The 15912-nt window shown below is 48.6% G+C and overlaps 1 protein-coding gene across 1 annotated transcript in view; it reads left to right on the top strand.

Annotated features, from left to right (window-relative positions):
* Positions 1-15912, top strand: part of RXRA (retinoid X receptor alpha) — a 105084-nt gene that overhangs the window by 80486 nt on the left and 8686 nt on the right. The window contains exons 5-8 of the mRNA XM_058818105.1: positions 4701-4870; positions 9451-9580; positions 13241-13373; positions 15681-15772. Coding sequence (XP_058674088.1) covers positions 4701-4870; positions 9451-9580; positions 13241-13373; positions 15681-15772 — 525 coding nt within the window. The remainder of the gene's footprint in view (positions 1-4700; positions 4871-9450; positions 9581-13240; positions 13374-15680; positions 15773-15912) is intronic.

The raw sequence follows: 15912 nt of genomic DNA, 5'->3' as shown, positions 1-15912 counted from the left end.
ATTGCAAGGTTCAAATGCTTCCCTTATGTTTAGAAAACCAGCCTGGAAAAGCTCTCAGCCATCTGAGGCTCCTTGAAGAGGAATAAAAGCCTTGGCACAGCCATCAGCAAGGGGGGAGAGGGCTGGGGAGGTCAGCTCTGGGGACACGGGGTGGCCACGGCTTGGGAGAGCTCTGCCTTGCACCAGAGGCTTTGCTGGGGTGCAGCAAGGCAAATTCCTGCCTCAGCTCCTGCTTTTGAGGTGGACAGACCCGTTCTGTTGACCAAAAGCTGTGCCACCCTCAGGACTAGGAAAAGCAGTGTTGGGAGCTGAGAAGAACAGGGTTATTCCCATTTTGGTGTCACCAGACACATTGCCAAGCAGCTGCCACCTTGGTGTTTCTCTTCTTAAAAACATAAATAAAAACCAAACCCACAAAGAAATGCAATTCCTAGACTAGATCCATTGAAAAATGCGTTTTTGCCATCTCCACTGCGGTTTATTTGATTAATCCCCAGTGCAGTGGGGAGTGGACTCCAGGGATGAGGTCCTAGGTCTGCATGGTGAGTGAGGGGTCTGCTCACTGCTGGGATTTTCCCAGATTTCATGGGTGAAAAAAACACTTGGCCTTCTTTCCTTCCCTCTCTTCTGTGTTTTTTTCCTATATCTCAAGGAACACAGTCCTCATTTTTTTCCTGGGATGGTGAAGTCTCCCTCTGCACCTGTCCTAAGAAGGAACAACAGCTTGTCAGATCCTCAGGAACTCCAGGGAAATGCTGCTGCCAGAAAATCTGGATGTTTTCCACTGGGCTTGTGCCTGTGGATGGATGGATGGGTAGATGGATGGATGGAGGGATGGATGGATGGATGATGGATGGATGGATGGATGGATGGATGGATGGATGATGGATGGATGAGGGATGGATGGATGGATGGATGGATGGATGGATGGATGGATGATGGATGGATGGATGGATGGATGGATGGATGGATGGATGATGGATGGATGGATGGATGGATGGATGGATGATGGATGGATGGATGGATGGATGGATGGATGATGGATGGATGATGGATGGATGGATGGATGGATGGATGGATGGATGGATGGATGATGGATGGATGGATGGATGGATGGATGGATGGATGATGGATGGATGGATGGATGGATGGATGGATGATGGATGGATGATGGATGGATGGATGGATGGATGGATGGATGGATGATGGATGGATGGATGGATGGATGGATGGATGGAGGGATGAGGGATGGATGGATGGATGGATGGATGGATGGATGGATGGATGGATGATGGATGGATGGATGGACAGGGGTGATGGCACAGTGATTCCACACTTGCCCTGCCGTTGGAGGAGGCTCTCTGTGCTTGGCAGCAGGGTGCAGCAGAGCAGATGACACTCCCTGCTGAGGGCTGGGGTTTATCTTTGGCTGCTGGGTGGGCCTGTGCCATCTGCTGTGCCCGGGGTGTCGGTGCTGCAGTGCAGGCTGTGCGTGGGGCTGAGCTGGGATGAGTCAGCTGGCTCTGACCAGCTCTGCAGGGAGCTGCAGCACCGATTTTCTGGTGCAGCAGCTCCGAGCTCGAATCAATAGAAAGAACTCCTTACACGTCTGATCTCTGCCCATCTGTCTCTGGGTTGTTTGTATCAGCTGGGTTCAGCCTGATCTCTGTCAAAGTGCCCTGGAAGATCCTCTCCCTCAACCCCTGAAGTGTGTCTGACCGTTCAGACCAGGAATGTGGCACTGATGAGGTTGAGATTTGCAGGTTGAAGGCTTTAAGTAGCCCCAGTGTGCCCAGCTCTCTGCAATGCTTTGCCACAAATCCCATGTCCAGCACGAGGATGTGGTTTTGGGGTTAACACCATGGTGGAGTGACCCCAGTGATCCCAAATTTGCACCATCATCCTTGAGAGCTGCTGCAAATCTCCCGCGGCACTTTGGCATTTAGATCTTTTTATAAGATCCCATTTGTGGAGGGTTTGCCTTTCTCTCAGGCTTTCGTGTTATTTAGTAGGTGTTTCATCTCCTCTGATGTGCCCAGAGGAATCTTGGTGCATCTGTGCTGCTGAAGGAGGGCTGGCATTAAGCAAAAACTTCCCTCTTTCTGATGCTTGGAGAAGCAGGAGTGGGGTTGGAGGGGTGAAATTAAAGCAGAGTTTGGAAAAAGAAGAAGAATCCACGCCAGATGGACAAAAGCCACAACACAAATCTGAGTTTACCTGGCTCTGGCAGCCCAGCAGGCAACGTTGGTGGGCCTGAGGAGCCTCTGCAGCCCAGAGAAGTTTGCAGAAAGGAACCTCTTGCCTTTTTGCATAACAGCTTTCACATGGCACAGCCTGAGCTCTGTTGACATGCAGCAAACAGCAACGCTGAGGGAAGGAGGGGGAGCACTGGGAATTGGCCCCAGGAGCTGGGTTAATGGGACCAACAGCTAGAGAGGGCTCCTTTGGCCTGTGTCTCAATTTCCTGGGGTTATTTTATTTTATTATTTATTTTATTGTATTATTTATTTTATTTTTAAATTTTTATTTTATATTTTATATATTTTATTTTATTTTATTTTATTTTATTTTATTTTATTTTATTTTATTTTATTTTATTTTATTTTATTTTATTTTATTTTATTTTATTTTATATTTTATTTATTTTATTTTTATTTTATCCTCTACCTGAACATCCCATAACCTGCTTCAGCTGGAGCAGGGAAGGAGTGCTGGGGTAATTGTCAATAAATTTTGACATTGCAATTTTTGACGTTATTGGAGTTTTGACATTGTTGGAGTGCCTCAGCAAGGAGCTTGGTGGGTTCAGAGAGCTGTGTCTCATGGCCAGAGATGCTTGGGCTGTTCTCAAGCAGAGTGGGCTCAGATGTGCTGTGGAAAAGTGTGGGATTTAGGGTCTGTGACAGGGTGATGGAGAAAGAGAGAGTTCCCACTGCTGCTGCACAAAGCTGCCTTCCAGGTGTAGGAAAAGCATGTGCAGGTTTCCAAGGGAGGTCATTAATAATAATAATAATGTTATTAGCATCTAGTGAGTGTTTCTCATCTCTGAGCTGCTCAGCTATAATTCATCAGCATGTGACAGGCTGCTGGCAAGATCATTCCCACCCCACAGGATTTGGGACAGGTCTCTCCTGTCTGTCTGGAGCCAAAGGCAGGATGGAGGTTTGCATGAGCTCCTGTCCCACAGGAGCTGCAGAGGGGCATGGCAATGGCCTCCAGGGAAATCCAGCACTGCCAGCCTCAGAGGTGGCCGAATTTGGGATTTCTGCCTTCAACTGACCTGAATTTTCTTTAGGATTCCCTGATTCTGTCCCTTCACCCACCCCTTTCCCTCTCCCACAGTGACTCGAGGTGTGGCTTCCTTTGTGGTGCTTCCCATCATTTGTCTTTGACCTTTTTATTTCCAGGACCTGTCCCTCTGCAGAGAGGGGCCTTTCCCTGTCCAAGCAGGACCATCTCTCTCCATGCTCACACAGAGCTGATTTCCCAAGCTGGGGCTGCTCCTGCCTTCCCCAAACCCCACATTCCCTGGGATATCCCACACTGGGAACAGACATCAGGAGGGGGGTGATCCTCAGGATCCTTTGGGGTTTCATGGCCACCTGCAGGGCCTGGGGGGTGACTCTGTGAGAAATGCTACTCAATTCCAAAATATTTAAAAGGTTTATTAAAACCTTATAAAAAATATAACAGAAGGCTGAATAGATATAATATTACAGTGCTGGGAGCAGAGGATTTTTCCCACCGTGTGCTCATCCACACAATGGAGGTTTTGCCTTTTAACCCTTTAGCTCCTCCAAAATTCTGTCCATTGATTCCTTCTTCACTGTTCAGTGGTGGAGATCACTTCCTTAAATCATGTTTGGGGGTCAGGTGCTGCCATAGTAATGAGTCAACCCAATCCCAAAAATCCCCAACCCAGGCCACCCCCTGATAACAGCACAAGGGGGGTAAAACATAACTATAAATCTAAATCTAAACTCTATAACACTTCTGTAACATATGTACATGAGATTTGCCTTTTAATTGTGAGTCAGCCATCACATTGTGGAGATAACAGTCTGGTCAGAGAGAGAGAAAGGCAGATAAGGTTTCCATGAATTCGTCTGGGAAGTTTTAGGGAGGCAGAGAGAAAGAATGGAGAGCAATCTGCAGGTGGTGTTTGCAATAAGGTGTTTTCCTCATAAGATGTTTTACCAAAGGGTGTCTTCTTAATGAATCAATCGTGTGGAATGTGTTGATTTAGTGACCAGTCAGGTCCACCTGTATGGGAGCAGTGTATAAAAGAAGGGGTTCCAATAATATGGGGGCTCCTTGCCTCTTTGGCCTTCTGACCTGGAGTCTGTGTCACTTATCCCTTCCTGACTCAGTGGTGACAACAACAACTGACAGAACCAGGGGACACAGTCTAAGCTGCACCAAGGGAAATACAGGATGGATATCAGGAAAAAAAATTTTCACACAAAGAGTGATAAAGTTCTGGAATTGCCTGCCAGGGTGGTGGTGGAGTCCTCATCCCTGGGTGTGTTTAACCAAGCCTGGATGTGGCACTGGGTGCCAGGGTTGAGTTGAGCTGTTGAAGCTGGGTTGGACTTGATGATCTTGAAGATCTCTTCCAACCAACCTGGTGATTCTGGGAATTCTGTGATCCTCCCCTGTGGCAGTCTGACCCTGGCACTGTCCCTGTGTGTCCCTCACAGCCGTGCAGGAGGAGCGGCAGCGGGGCAAGGACCGCAACGAGAACGAGGTGGAGTCCACGAGCAGCGCCAACGAGGACATGCCCGTGGAGAAGATCCTGGAGGCTGAGCTGGCTGTGGAGCCAAAGACAGAGACCTACATCGAGGCAAACATGGGCCTGACCCCCAGCTCGGTGAGCACCTCTGCCCAGCCCCTCCTGGGGACACCACAGTGACCATCAGGACAGCTGGGGCACAAAGGGCTTGTCCCCTGTGGGAAAGAACTGTTATAGAACTTCCTTGGGCTAGGTTTCATAAGCTTTTAACTTCTTTGAGCCAGTTTTCATAAGCTTTTAGAGGCTTATAACACATTTAAGATAACTTAGCTACTTTTGGAAGCATAAAAATTACCAAGATGGCTTCTGTTGCAGTGTTAGAAACAAAAAGGTTTAATGAAAGGCAAAATAACAAACAAAAACTGGGCTAAGTGCTAGGAGTCTTTGCTTTTGATAAAATACTTTATGAAAGTAATTAGTTGCTTTGTTCACTTTTTTTTTTTTTTTTTTTTTTTAGTAAATTGCTTGAGACATTTTTGTTTTTGTCTAATTAGCAATTTTTAAGTTTGAAGTTCCTTAGGCTTATAAAGCAGCTTTTTCAGCCAACTGAAGAAAGAAACTTTTAGGCTTCTTTCTTTTTTGAGAGGACAAAAAATACTCTTGTCACTCCATCAACAAAGGGCACACTCCTATAAAGAACCAGCTCAAAAATGCAATTTTTGGCTCTGTTGTGGGCTCTGTGAGCCAGCTCAGCAGCAGCACAGCAGAGCCAGCAGCCACCAGCATTTGGTGTCTTCTGTGCCACAGCCGTAGGGAAGTGAGAGGTGCTGTAAGCAGAGATTAAAAAGGCTCTCAGAGAAGGTTTTATTGTAAATAACAGCCCTCAGTGCTGAAAGGCAGGAGGACACTCTGCTCTGAAGAGCTCAGAGTCCAATTAAGGCAATAAACCTGCGTGGCTGAAGTGCAGAGAGATAAGAGCTGGGGAATGAGGGTGTGACTGCTCAGGTGCAGAATTATGCAGCTGCTTGGCTCTGAGGAGAGAAAACCTGGAGAAATTTGCCTGTGAGTTGGTTTTCAGGTTCTTTTCCCAGTTAGAAACTTGCATTATAACTGGGCCTGCTTGGAGCAGCTGGGCTGTACCAGGGTGTTGTGTGCACAAGGGAGGGATGGCAGGGAAATGGGACAGGAGCAGCCTGGGCTGGTGGAAGGTGTGGGGATGAGATGGTCTGGAGGTTGGGATGAGATGGTTTTGAGGTCCCTTCCAACCCAAACCAGTCTGGGATTCTATGGAGAGTGAGGGAAAGTGTTTCGGGCTCTTTACTATGAGATTTCCCTTATCAAAAGGGAGAAATCTCCTAATGTGAGAGCCAAACCATCCTCTGAAATTCCATTTCTAGGACAGACCCTCTGCAGCCCAGGCAGTGTTTAGGGGCAGCCCCCACTCCTCCATAGCCCCTTTTTCCATGAAAGCAGGGGGAATAGAGGAATTCCTCTGAAAAACAGCAACTAAAGCTGGACTGAGGAGCATCTCCTGGTTGTCCCCAAGTCTTTTGAGGGACTCAGAGGTTGAGCTCTGCCAAGAGAGCAGGCTCATGCACTGAAACATCCCTGTGCAATTCCTGCTGGGTGGCTGTGAGGCTGAGCTGATGAAATGCAGCTATTCTGAGCAAGTGCTAGGACTCTGCAGTGTTTTATTTTCTGTTACAACAATACTTTCATCTCTCTTTTTTATATCAGGCTTGGAGGGTTTGAGTCAGAAATCCCTTCCTGTGGCAGGGGGTTGGAAATAGAGCATCTTTAGGGTCACTTCCAGCAGAATTCTATGAGGGATCTGGGAGTCAGTAATTGGCTTTTTGGGATGTTTTTTTTTTTTGCAAAGACAGCTTTTCCTAGCATTCCTTAGGTGGCTTTTGGATAGTCAAGGCTTTGTGGGATGGACAGAGCCAATCCCTCAGTGAAACTCTCCAAAATCAGGTACAAACCCTCAGGATCACGCACAAACCCTCACCTGCATTTAGGATGAGGATCCCATCCCCACAAAGCTGCAAAGGGCTTTATTTGAAGGAGTTAGTGAGGGCTCAGAGAGGCTCTGACTGCTCTCAGGATCAAAAATCCTTCGGGGGAGCTGGAGCCAGCCTGGTGCTGACTTGAAAACAAACCCCAGAGAGGGAGCTGAAATAAATGGCTTCGTCTGGCACGGCGTCTCCTCAAATTGAAAGCCGGTTCCTGCATAATTCAACAGGCATTACTGTGAACAAGGATGTGTGTTGCATCTAAATAGAAGCAGGAGGCTTGTTGAAATGCCCTGTTATTGTCAAGCACGAGGTGACATTTGTAGCAGGTTTAGCAGATGGATGAGATCAGCAGCTCCCGGTGACGAGGCCACCACGGGATGAGGAGAGGGAAGGCAGGGGAGCTGCTGCCCTTCCCCAGAGCCCAGGTGATGGAAAGGCAGACAAATCGAGGCCCTGATAAGCACAGGGAGAACACGAGCTGTTTGCTGTTGGGTGCTTTGATTTGTGCCGCTGCACTCAGGCTGGTGACCTGCCTGCACATTTCCAGCTGGGATGGGGTGCCAGGGTGATTTAGGGATTAGCACCCTTGTCTCCCACATAGAATGGGTTAGAAGGGACCTTAAAATCATCTTAAAAGCACCTTCCACTATCCCAGCTCCAAGCTCCATCCAGCCTGGCCTTGAGCTCTTCCAGGGATGGAGCAGCCATCTGGGTACCCTGTACCAGGGTCTCCCCACCCTCCCAGGGAAAGATTTTTCCCCAATATCTGCTCTAACCACACTTTCTCATAGCTCAAATCCATTCCCCCTTGTCCTTGTGCCTGTGGCTTGTCCCTTGCCCAGGGGGTGGCTTTGCCTCTGCCCCATGCCTTGGCAATTTGGGCTCCTGCCCTGGGACAGACTCCTGGCCAAAAGGCAAAGCCTGTAACTGAGAGCTGTCCTCCCCATTAGGTCTTAATTGGCCTTTGAATCTGGTTTCAAGTGCCCATTTTGTGGGAGATGCCTCCAGGCTGCAGTTTTCCAGGAGGATCAGGTGCCCCTGCTATTTACTGCAGGAGGGGATTTGCTTTCCGTGCCCAGGGAGCGTTTCCAGCACTGCCCTGGAGCCAGGCAGGGCCCTCTGGCCACTTTTAGCTGCTTCTCGTGTCCCAGTGATCAGGTTCTGCCAGGAAGGGCCCTGGTGGTTCCAGGAATTGCCATCTGAGGTGGAACTGAAGCCGAGGATGAGGCTTTGGAGCACCAGGGCTTGGGGACAGCTTGTGCTGTCAGGGACAGCCAGGGCTGGGGCACAAGGAGCCCCTGCTCGTGGTGACAACCTGCCCAGGAGCCAGCTTTGGCAAAAACATCTGATTTACCTAAATTACCCTTTCTGTGGGGCTCTGCAAGCCCTTGTTGCTGCAGGGGTTGGGTTCTGCTGCAGCGTAAGTCGTGATCCCCATCCCACCTCACCTGGATGCCAGGATTCTCCACCTGGCTGAGGAAACTGGGATATCTTGAGGGATGTTCAGGGTCTGTGGTGTCCCTTCTGTCCCTTCCTGCCTCTGAATGTCAACATTCCCAGTGCTTCCAGTGAAACCCTGAACCTGCAGAGCTCCTCCTCACACACATTTCTGGGGAGATCCCAGGAAAAGCCCAGGCCCTGCTCACCTCTCCTTTACAGGGAAGAGCCCCAGCTCCCTGAGGGTGAGACTGCCCTGCCCTTCAGCCCTGGGGGAGCTGCTGGAGGGGTTGGGACAGGGAGGGCACATCCCTGTGCAGTGCCAGCCTGTGCCCATCCATCTCTGCACATGACAGGTGGAAATAATTCCAGGGCAGGTGCCCTGAGCGTGCCAAATCCTGGCTATTTTAAGCCTGGAGAATGGGAGATGTTGGCCACTGAGGCACAGAGCTCTGGGTTTGCTGCCAGGGCACTGGGCAGGGCTCTGAGGGGCACAGGGGTGACTTGGCAGTGTGGTTGTGCTCTGCCCAGCCTGGGCAGGGGCTGTGCCACAGCTTACCCTGACACTCCTGTCTGCTCTCCCTCTGAATTTACACCCTTCCCCTTGCAAGCCAAACTTCTCCTGCAGTTTGGAAACTGCTCTTTTAAGGCCATGGAGGGAAGGTAATTGTACAATTCAAGCTGCTGGATATCAGCAGGGATTACAGAGGGAGATGGGAAGGGCTCATACATCCCTGTCCACAGAGGTAAACCCTCCAGACTCACTTGGATCAGCCAGCTGAGCCTTCCCCAGGGTTAAACAGGCTCTTCCAGTTCCTAATCACAAATCCACTTGAGCTGTGAGCAGTTCCTTTAAACAGGGATTTGGTGTGTTTAGGCTGACTGTCCTCCTTGAGAGCAGATGGTTTCTGTTACTGGATAATATTTCAAAGGAAAGGGGTTTTCTCTTTTTTCTTTTTTTTCCTGCAATGCCCCCTCTGGTGCTGGTTTATCAAGCTGGGAGATGCTGGAGACTGCCCTTCCCCAGGATTCATCAGTCAGGGTGATGGATATGGAGTCTCAGCACTCCCAATTCCCATGTTGGGGCTTGCTAAAAACAATTACAGCCCTTGTGGTGGAGCAGCCAAATCACTTCCTTTGCCTGTGAGTGATAACACCCACCTCAGGGGTGGCAGCAGGCCGCTCCTCCAGCCTCTCTTTCCCTCACTCTGCCTTTCCCAAGCATTTCCATCTCTTTTTAAATTTATTTTTTAAATTTTTTGGCAGCCCAACGACCCGGTGACAAACATCTGCCAGGCAGCAGACAAACAGCTCTTCACCCTGGTGGAGTGGGCCAAGAGGATCCCCCACTTCTCTGAGCTGCCCCTGGATGACCAGGTCATCTTGCTCAGAGCAGGTGAGTGACATCTGTGGGCAGTGCTCAGTGTCCCCTTGGGACAGGTTGTACCCTCATATTTAGGTCCTGGTAGCTTGAAATTCTTTAATTGATTCTTGTTAGACTCTAATAGTTTGGTTTTTAAATAGGATTTTGAAAGCTTTCCATGGTGTTGGTGAATTGGAGCCAATCAGCTGAAAAATGGCCCAGCTTCATCTCTGATCCATGAGGAACTCAGAGATGGGTGCTGGGTGACTTAAACCAAAGGAGTTAAACTCTGCCTTCCTCCCAAACTGAGACTTGAAAGACCAAGCTGGGCTCAGGCCCCCATGAAATTTCATCAAACTGAAATGTTTGATCATAATTAAAACCAGAAAGGAGAGAAGAGTACATCTCACTTCTTCTCCCACCCACCAAGATGAAAATAGAACTCTCAGGGCTTATTTTAAATTTCCTTGTGCAGCAGGGGGCTGCAGGAGCAGCGTTTGGGAGGTGGAAGCAGTTGGTTGTAGGAAGGGTCTTCCCCTGTTGAGTGAATTCAGGCTCCTGCTGCTGCACAGAGCTCATGGAGGGCAAGAAACAGGAGCAGAGCTTGGGGAGGATGAGTTTGAGGCATGAAGCTCTTTGTAAGCCAGGGATTTAAGTCCTTGGTACTTTAAAAGTTCCTTTTATTTCTCCCAAATTCACTTTTGTCCAGGTCTTGCACCCTTCCAGGATGGCTCCTGCAGCCTCTGGGAGAAGGTGCTCCATGGGTTTTGCCAGAGCTGGCCCTGGGCCCTTTGTGTGGATTTGAAGAGGATTTCTAGACCCTCTTGTGAGAGGGGATGAGGAGGGAAGCCTCTCTGTGAGGATCTTTGAGGGCTTTCTGCAAAAAGATGGATTCAGACAAAGCTCTGCCTTTTCCTTTTGGGAAGTGGAACCCAACCCCACCATGGCAATTCCAGGTTTTCCTCTCTCTTCAGCAGGCAGCTGATTCAAGCTGGAGCTGGAGAACTCCTGACCTGTGTTCTCTGTTTGTGACCCACTCCCCACAGCAGGAGAGGGGCTGCCAACCCCCTCACACCCCGAATTTCCTGGTGCCTCCAACCCTGAGCCTGCTGAGCAGCTCCCTGGAGCTCCCTGCTCCACACACCTCTGCCAGGGCCTCAGATAACCTTCCAAGCAGTGGCTCAATGTTTTATTGAGTGGCCTGCTGAGAACAGCTGCCCATGAAATATTGAAGCATTAAAATCCAGCTAAGAGCCTCAGTCAGGCATCCTGGGAGGCAAAACAAGTGGAGCACGCAGCTCTGGAAGAGCAGTGCTGCATGGGCTGGCAGCAGCTCTCCTCAGATCCTGAATCATTTAAAAACTCCCTCTCAGAGCTGTTGGGAAGGGAAGGAAACCTGATTTTTTGAAGCATGTTTTCCACCAGTTTTCTTGTTTCCAAGCTGAGACAGGAATAACCTGATGTTTTCTCAGCCTGGCAGAGGATGCTGAGTGTTACATGCCTGCAGCTGGGTTTGTAGGGCTGGTGGGGAAACTTGGCAGAGAAATGGATTGACACAATGACCACTGCTCTGCCAGAGTGCATTCCCTGTCCCAGAGGAGCCAGAGCCACCCTGTTTGGTGAGGAAGGAGTCACAGAGCCACAGAATTCTGCCCTGCCACTCCAGAGCTTGGCTGAAATGCAGAACTCTCAGGGGACACTTGGTTGGTCTCCAATTCCAGTTTGCTGCCTGTGGTTATGGTGGATTTTTCCTGCTTGGCTCTGTCTTGGCAGATCTTTGGGAAAGCCAAGGTAGGAAAATCTTCCCTATTTCAGCTGAAACATCCCAGCTCTGCATGGGAACAATCCAAGAGGAAGGATGCTGATGAATCCAGCCCTTGGAGTGGGTGTGGAGAGCCAGCTCTGGTTCCTGTTGGCTGCAGCTGCTGTGGGGCTGTGTGTGATGAATTCCCATGGATCTGGCTCTGGGAGCTCCTCTTCCTCACAGGAGCAGGGCTCTGCAGGCTCCTTCTCCTCCATCCTGCTCGGGTTTCAGTGTTGCAATCCCTGTGAAAGTGCCAGGCCTCACCCAGTAAATAGCCAAAGAAATGTTCCCGTGGCTGGGGTGGAAACATCCTGTGGCCACTTAGGAAAGAGTGAACTTTATTCCTTGTCAACATTTCTGATGGCGCAACCCACGGCTGCAGCAGAAGGTAAATACAGCACACATGGGCCTTGTGTTTATTCCAGGCTGTGAGATGAATTCTTGTGACAGGAGAGGTGGGGGATATTGTTGCGTTGTTTTTCCAGCCTGGGAAAAAAACCCCTTAAATCCAAATATCCTGAGGTTTCTGCACCAGAACTCCAGAACATGTTCAAGGGTATTGCAGAAGACCCCATCTTGTCCTACTGAAGATGCTGCTCCTGGCTGGAAGTCACCCAAATTTCCACCCTTCAAGCTTGGCAGCATTTCCTCTCGTTTGAGGCTTTGTTTCATGAATTCTTGAGCTCAGCCTGTGATGGATTTAGGAATTGAAGAGGTGTTGGATGGAGAAGGGGAGCTGGAAGGTGTGGAGGTCACATCTCCCTTCCCTTCCCTGTAGGTCTGGGCTCAGAGGATGTCCTTCCCATATCCCAGAGCAGCCTGCCCAGCTGATAAGACTAAAATCTGTTTTCCAGTCACAGACGTGGGGCTGTGCAGAGAACAAACCAAATCCCTCCCCATACAGCATTTTCACAGCAGAAGCAGCAAACCCACAAATAAAGCCAGAGATTCCATGGTCCCTTTTACAGGGCTCAGGGCTGGTGAATGAACTTCTGTGGCCTGAGGAGGAGCCTGATGAGCTGATAGCAAATGCTGATAGGGCTGGGACTGCTGGGAGGTGAGGGCAGAGGGGAGCTCAGGGCTCCACACCCACGGGGAGCTTCAGGCAGAGCTGTTTGCTCGCTGTCTGCACGGTTTATAGAGGAAACTGCTCCCCTTATTAGCTTTATTTTTAGTGCACTGGGTTCCTGATGGTTTTTTTCCTTTCCCTGACATCCAAGAAAAAGCTGGCTCCTCCTTCCTTTCCCACATCCAGCCACGTTCCTGCACCAGAGGCTCCTGTTAGAGAGGTGATGTTAGAGAGGAGAATTCCCTAGGATCCCATGGCTCTAACCTGCAGCCTTGTTGCTCTGATTTTTTAAGATTTTGTAAGATTTTTCTAAGCCCTCTGATTGATGTTCACAATTTCGTAACAAAATTTCTTACACACTTTGCATGAATAACTTATTGTTTTGCATTATTTTATAGAAGTAATTTGATGGACTGTTGGTTTGTCCAGTGTCATTGGAGAGGTGGCAGTGTCACCCTCCAACCCACTGTCACTTTGGGAAATCTATAACAGAGGCTCCTGTTAGAGAGGTGATGTTAGAGAGGAGACTTCTCAAGTATCCCATGGCTCTAATGTGCAGTCTTGTCACTTTAATTTGTAGATTTTCTAAGTCTTCTGATGTTTGATAAACCTTTTTCTAAGCCATCAGATGTTTGTTCTGATGAAATTTGATAAACTGTTGGTTTGTCCAGTGCCATTGGAGAGGTGGCACTTTCACCCTCACTGTCACATTTAAAAATCTATAACAAAGTCTCCTGTTGGAGAGGTGATGTTAGAGAAGAGCCTTCCCGAGGATGCCACGGCTCTAACCTGCAGCCCCACTGGTTTCTCTCGTGCCCAGGGTGGAACGAGCTGCTGATTGCCTCCTTCTCTCACCGCTCCATCGCCGTGAAGGACGGGATCCTGCTGGCCACGGGGCTGCACGTGCACAGGAACAGCGCCCACAGCGCCGGCGTCGGGGCCATCTTCGACAGGTAGGATGGCATGGGAGGGCTGTGATCACACACAGACACACATGTGAGGCATAAACCTTAAGGAATTTAGAGATTTTAGAGGAGCGAAGATTTTAGAGGAGCGAGATGAGCTTTATTGGAGTTAATTAGAATAAATGGGTAGGCCTTGATGAAGTTAAGAGTTAGTGGTTGACTGTGACAGTGTTCACAGGGGTCTTAGGATGAGGGAAGAGACCAAGATCTGACTCCATGTTTCAGAAGGCTTGATTTATTATTTTATGATATATATTACATTAAAACTATACTAAAAGAATAGAAGAAAAGGTTTCATCAGAAGGCTGGCTAAGAATAGAAAGGAATGATCATAACAAAGCTTCTGTCTTGGACAGAGAGCCCGAGCCAGCTGACTGTGATTGGCCATTAAGTAGAAACAACCACATGAGACCAATCCCAGATGCACCTGTTGCATTCCACAGCAGCAGATAACCATTGTTTACATTTTGTTCCTGAGGCCTCACAGCTTCTCAGGAGGAAAAATCCTAAGGAAAGGATTTTTCATGAAAAGATGTCTGCGACAATTGTGATGGCTTGTCGGCACAATGTTTGGTTAGCTGAGTTTGTAATATAGAATTGTAAGAAGAATATTCTATATTCTTCTTAGAAGCTAATTTATTATTTTATGATGCTATATTATATAAAAGAATACTAAACTGAATTATACTAAAGGATGCTTATATATAAGAAAGCTTAGAAGATACTAATGAAACTCGTGACTCTCTCCAGAGTCCGACACAGCTTGATGGTAATTGGCCAGTAAGTCAAAATAATTCACAGCAGAAACCAATGAAACAACCACCTGTTGGATAAACAATCTCCAACCACATTCCAAAGCAGCAAAACACAGGAGAAGCAAATGAGATAATATTGTTTTCCTTTTTCTCTGAGGCTTCCAGCTTCCCAGGAGAAAAATCCAGGGCAAAGGGATTTTTCCAGAAAGTGTGACAATGACAGGTGGAAACTTAGGGAAAAGAAATGAAACAATTCTTCTCTCTCTTTCTGTAACCGTTGCTTATCGATCTGGTTCTCCAGAGTGTGCTCACCAATGGTGTGAGAGGTTTTCACTTTGAGACCAATCAAGTCTCACCTTAGTGAGCCACATTATAAAAGGACCTGCTGCTTTCATTAAATTGCCTTCTGATTCACCTTCTGAAGACTGGAGTCTTTCATTCTATCCCTGACTCAGCAGCATTAGGGATGGAGAGCTGGGGTTCCATCAAACCACCACCTCACCTGGACATCCCCATCCCTGTCTCCACCCCAAACTGCCTCCATTCCTGCTTGAGGGGTCTGAGGAGCCTGGGATGACGGAGTCCATCCCATGAAAACACAAGGAGAAAACCCCTCCTTGAAACCTGCAAAAAACCCAATGGCCCCAAGCACAGAGGAGGCTGCCCTGTGCAAAAATCCCAATGGCCCCAAGCACAGAGGAGGCTGCCCAGTGCAAATCAAAGCCTCTTTCATAGGGTCCAGGTGCCTTCTAATGCTACGAGGAGGGCACTCCTTTGTTCCTTTTCATCTTTAATTGGACCAAGACGTGATTTTATTTTTGCACAATGAGAAGGCCCCGGCGATACTCAGCAGGTTCCACAGGCGTGTCCCAAGGGCTCTTTAATCTCAGGCTTTGGGAAAGTGTTTTAAAGCCAGGCTTGCAGGGTGTTTGACCCACAGTGTGACTCCAGACGCTGCTGAAATGCTAATTTTTCTCCCTGAGACTCATCTTGAGCTGAAACCAAATCACCTTTGCTGCTCTGCTCTGTGAGGAAATTGTTCTTCGGACCTGGGTGACATCATTTGTTCCTGTGAGGTCATAAGTGCAAGATCATGACTTTGCTGCAGGATCTAACATGAAAAACTGGGCAATCAGTGGAAAATATTTCAAGACCGACACCTTCAGTAAGAGCAAAGGGAGCAATAAAAATTACTGGCAGAGGAAATTACTTTTAGGTACCTGTTAGGGTGGGTTTTTATTGTTATTTTTTATTTTTAGACAGCTTTCTCAGGTGCCAGAGCCTCTCAGTGAATGGATGAAGGTGGTTTTTATGGTCCCTGTTGTATCTCACAGGAACTATTGATGTTCCTAATGAGCTATTTTTTGATGGAAGAGGAAAATGAGGCCACATCCTCAGCTGGTACAGACCAGCACCATCCCCAGCTTTGTTAAATGTGACCGGAGCTTCTCACTCCAGCTCTGACACCTGGGGCTTTTAATTCTCTTTTTTTTTTGTTGTTATTTCATGCTGACTCTGTGCTTTCTCTGTCCTTTTGCAGAGTACTGACAGAACTGGTGTCCAAAATGAGGGACATGCTGATGGACAAGACAGAGCTGGGCTGCCTGCGAGCCATCGTCCTCTTCAACCCCGGTGCGTGCCTGGCTCTGCTCTCCTGGCCCCTCTTGGCTGCTCTCCTGCCCTTCTGGCTCCTTTTTTCCCCCAAAAAAGCCCTGTTGGAATAGCAGAGGGCTCTAGGGCAGGAGGGGAGGAAGGGGTGAAAGTTGGTTTGG

Source organism: Ammospiza caudacuta, chromosome 21 (assembly GCF_027887145.1).
Source record: "Ammospiza caudacuta isolate bAmmCau1 chromosome 21, bAmmCau1.pri, whole genome shotgun sequence".
NCBI classification, from domain to species: domain Eukaryota; kingdom Metazoa; phylum Chordata; class Aves; order Passeriformes; family Passerellidae; genus Ammospiza; species Ammospiza caudacuta.
The sequence above is the reverse complement of the archived record's forward strand: the minus strand, read 5'-3'. Positions and strand labels throughout refer to the sequence as shown.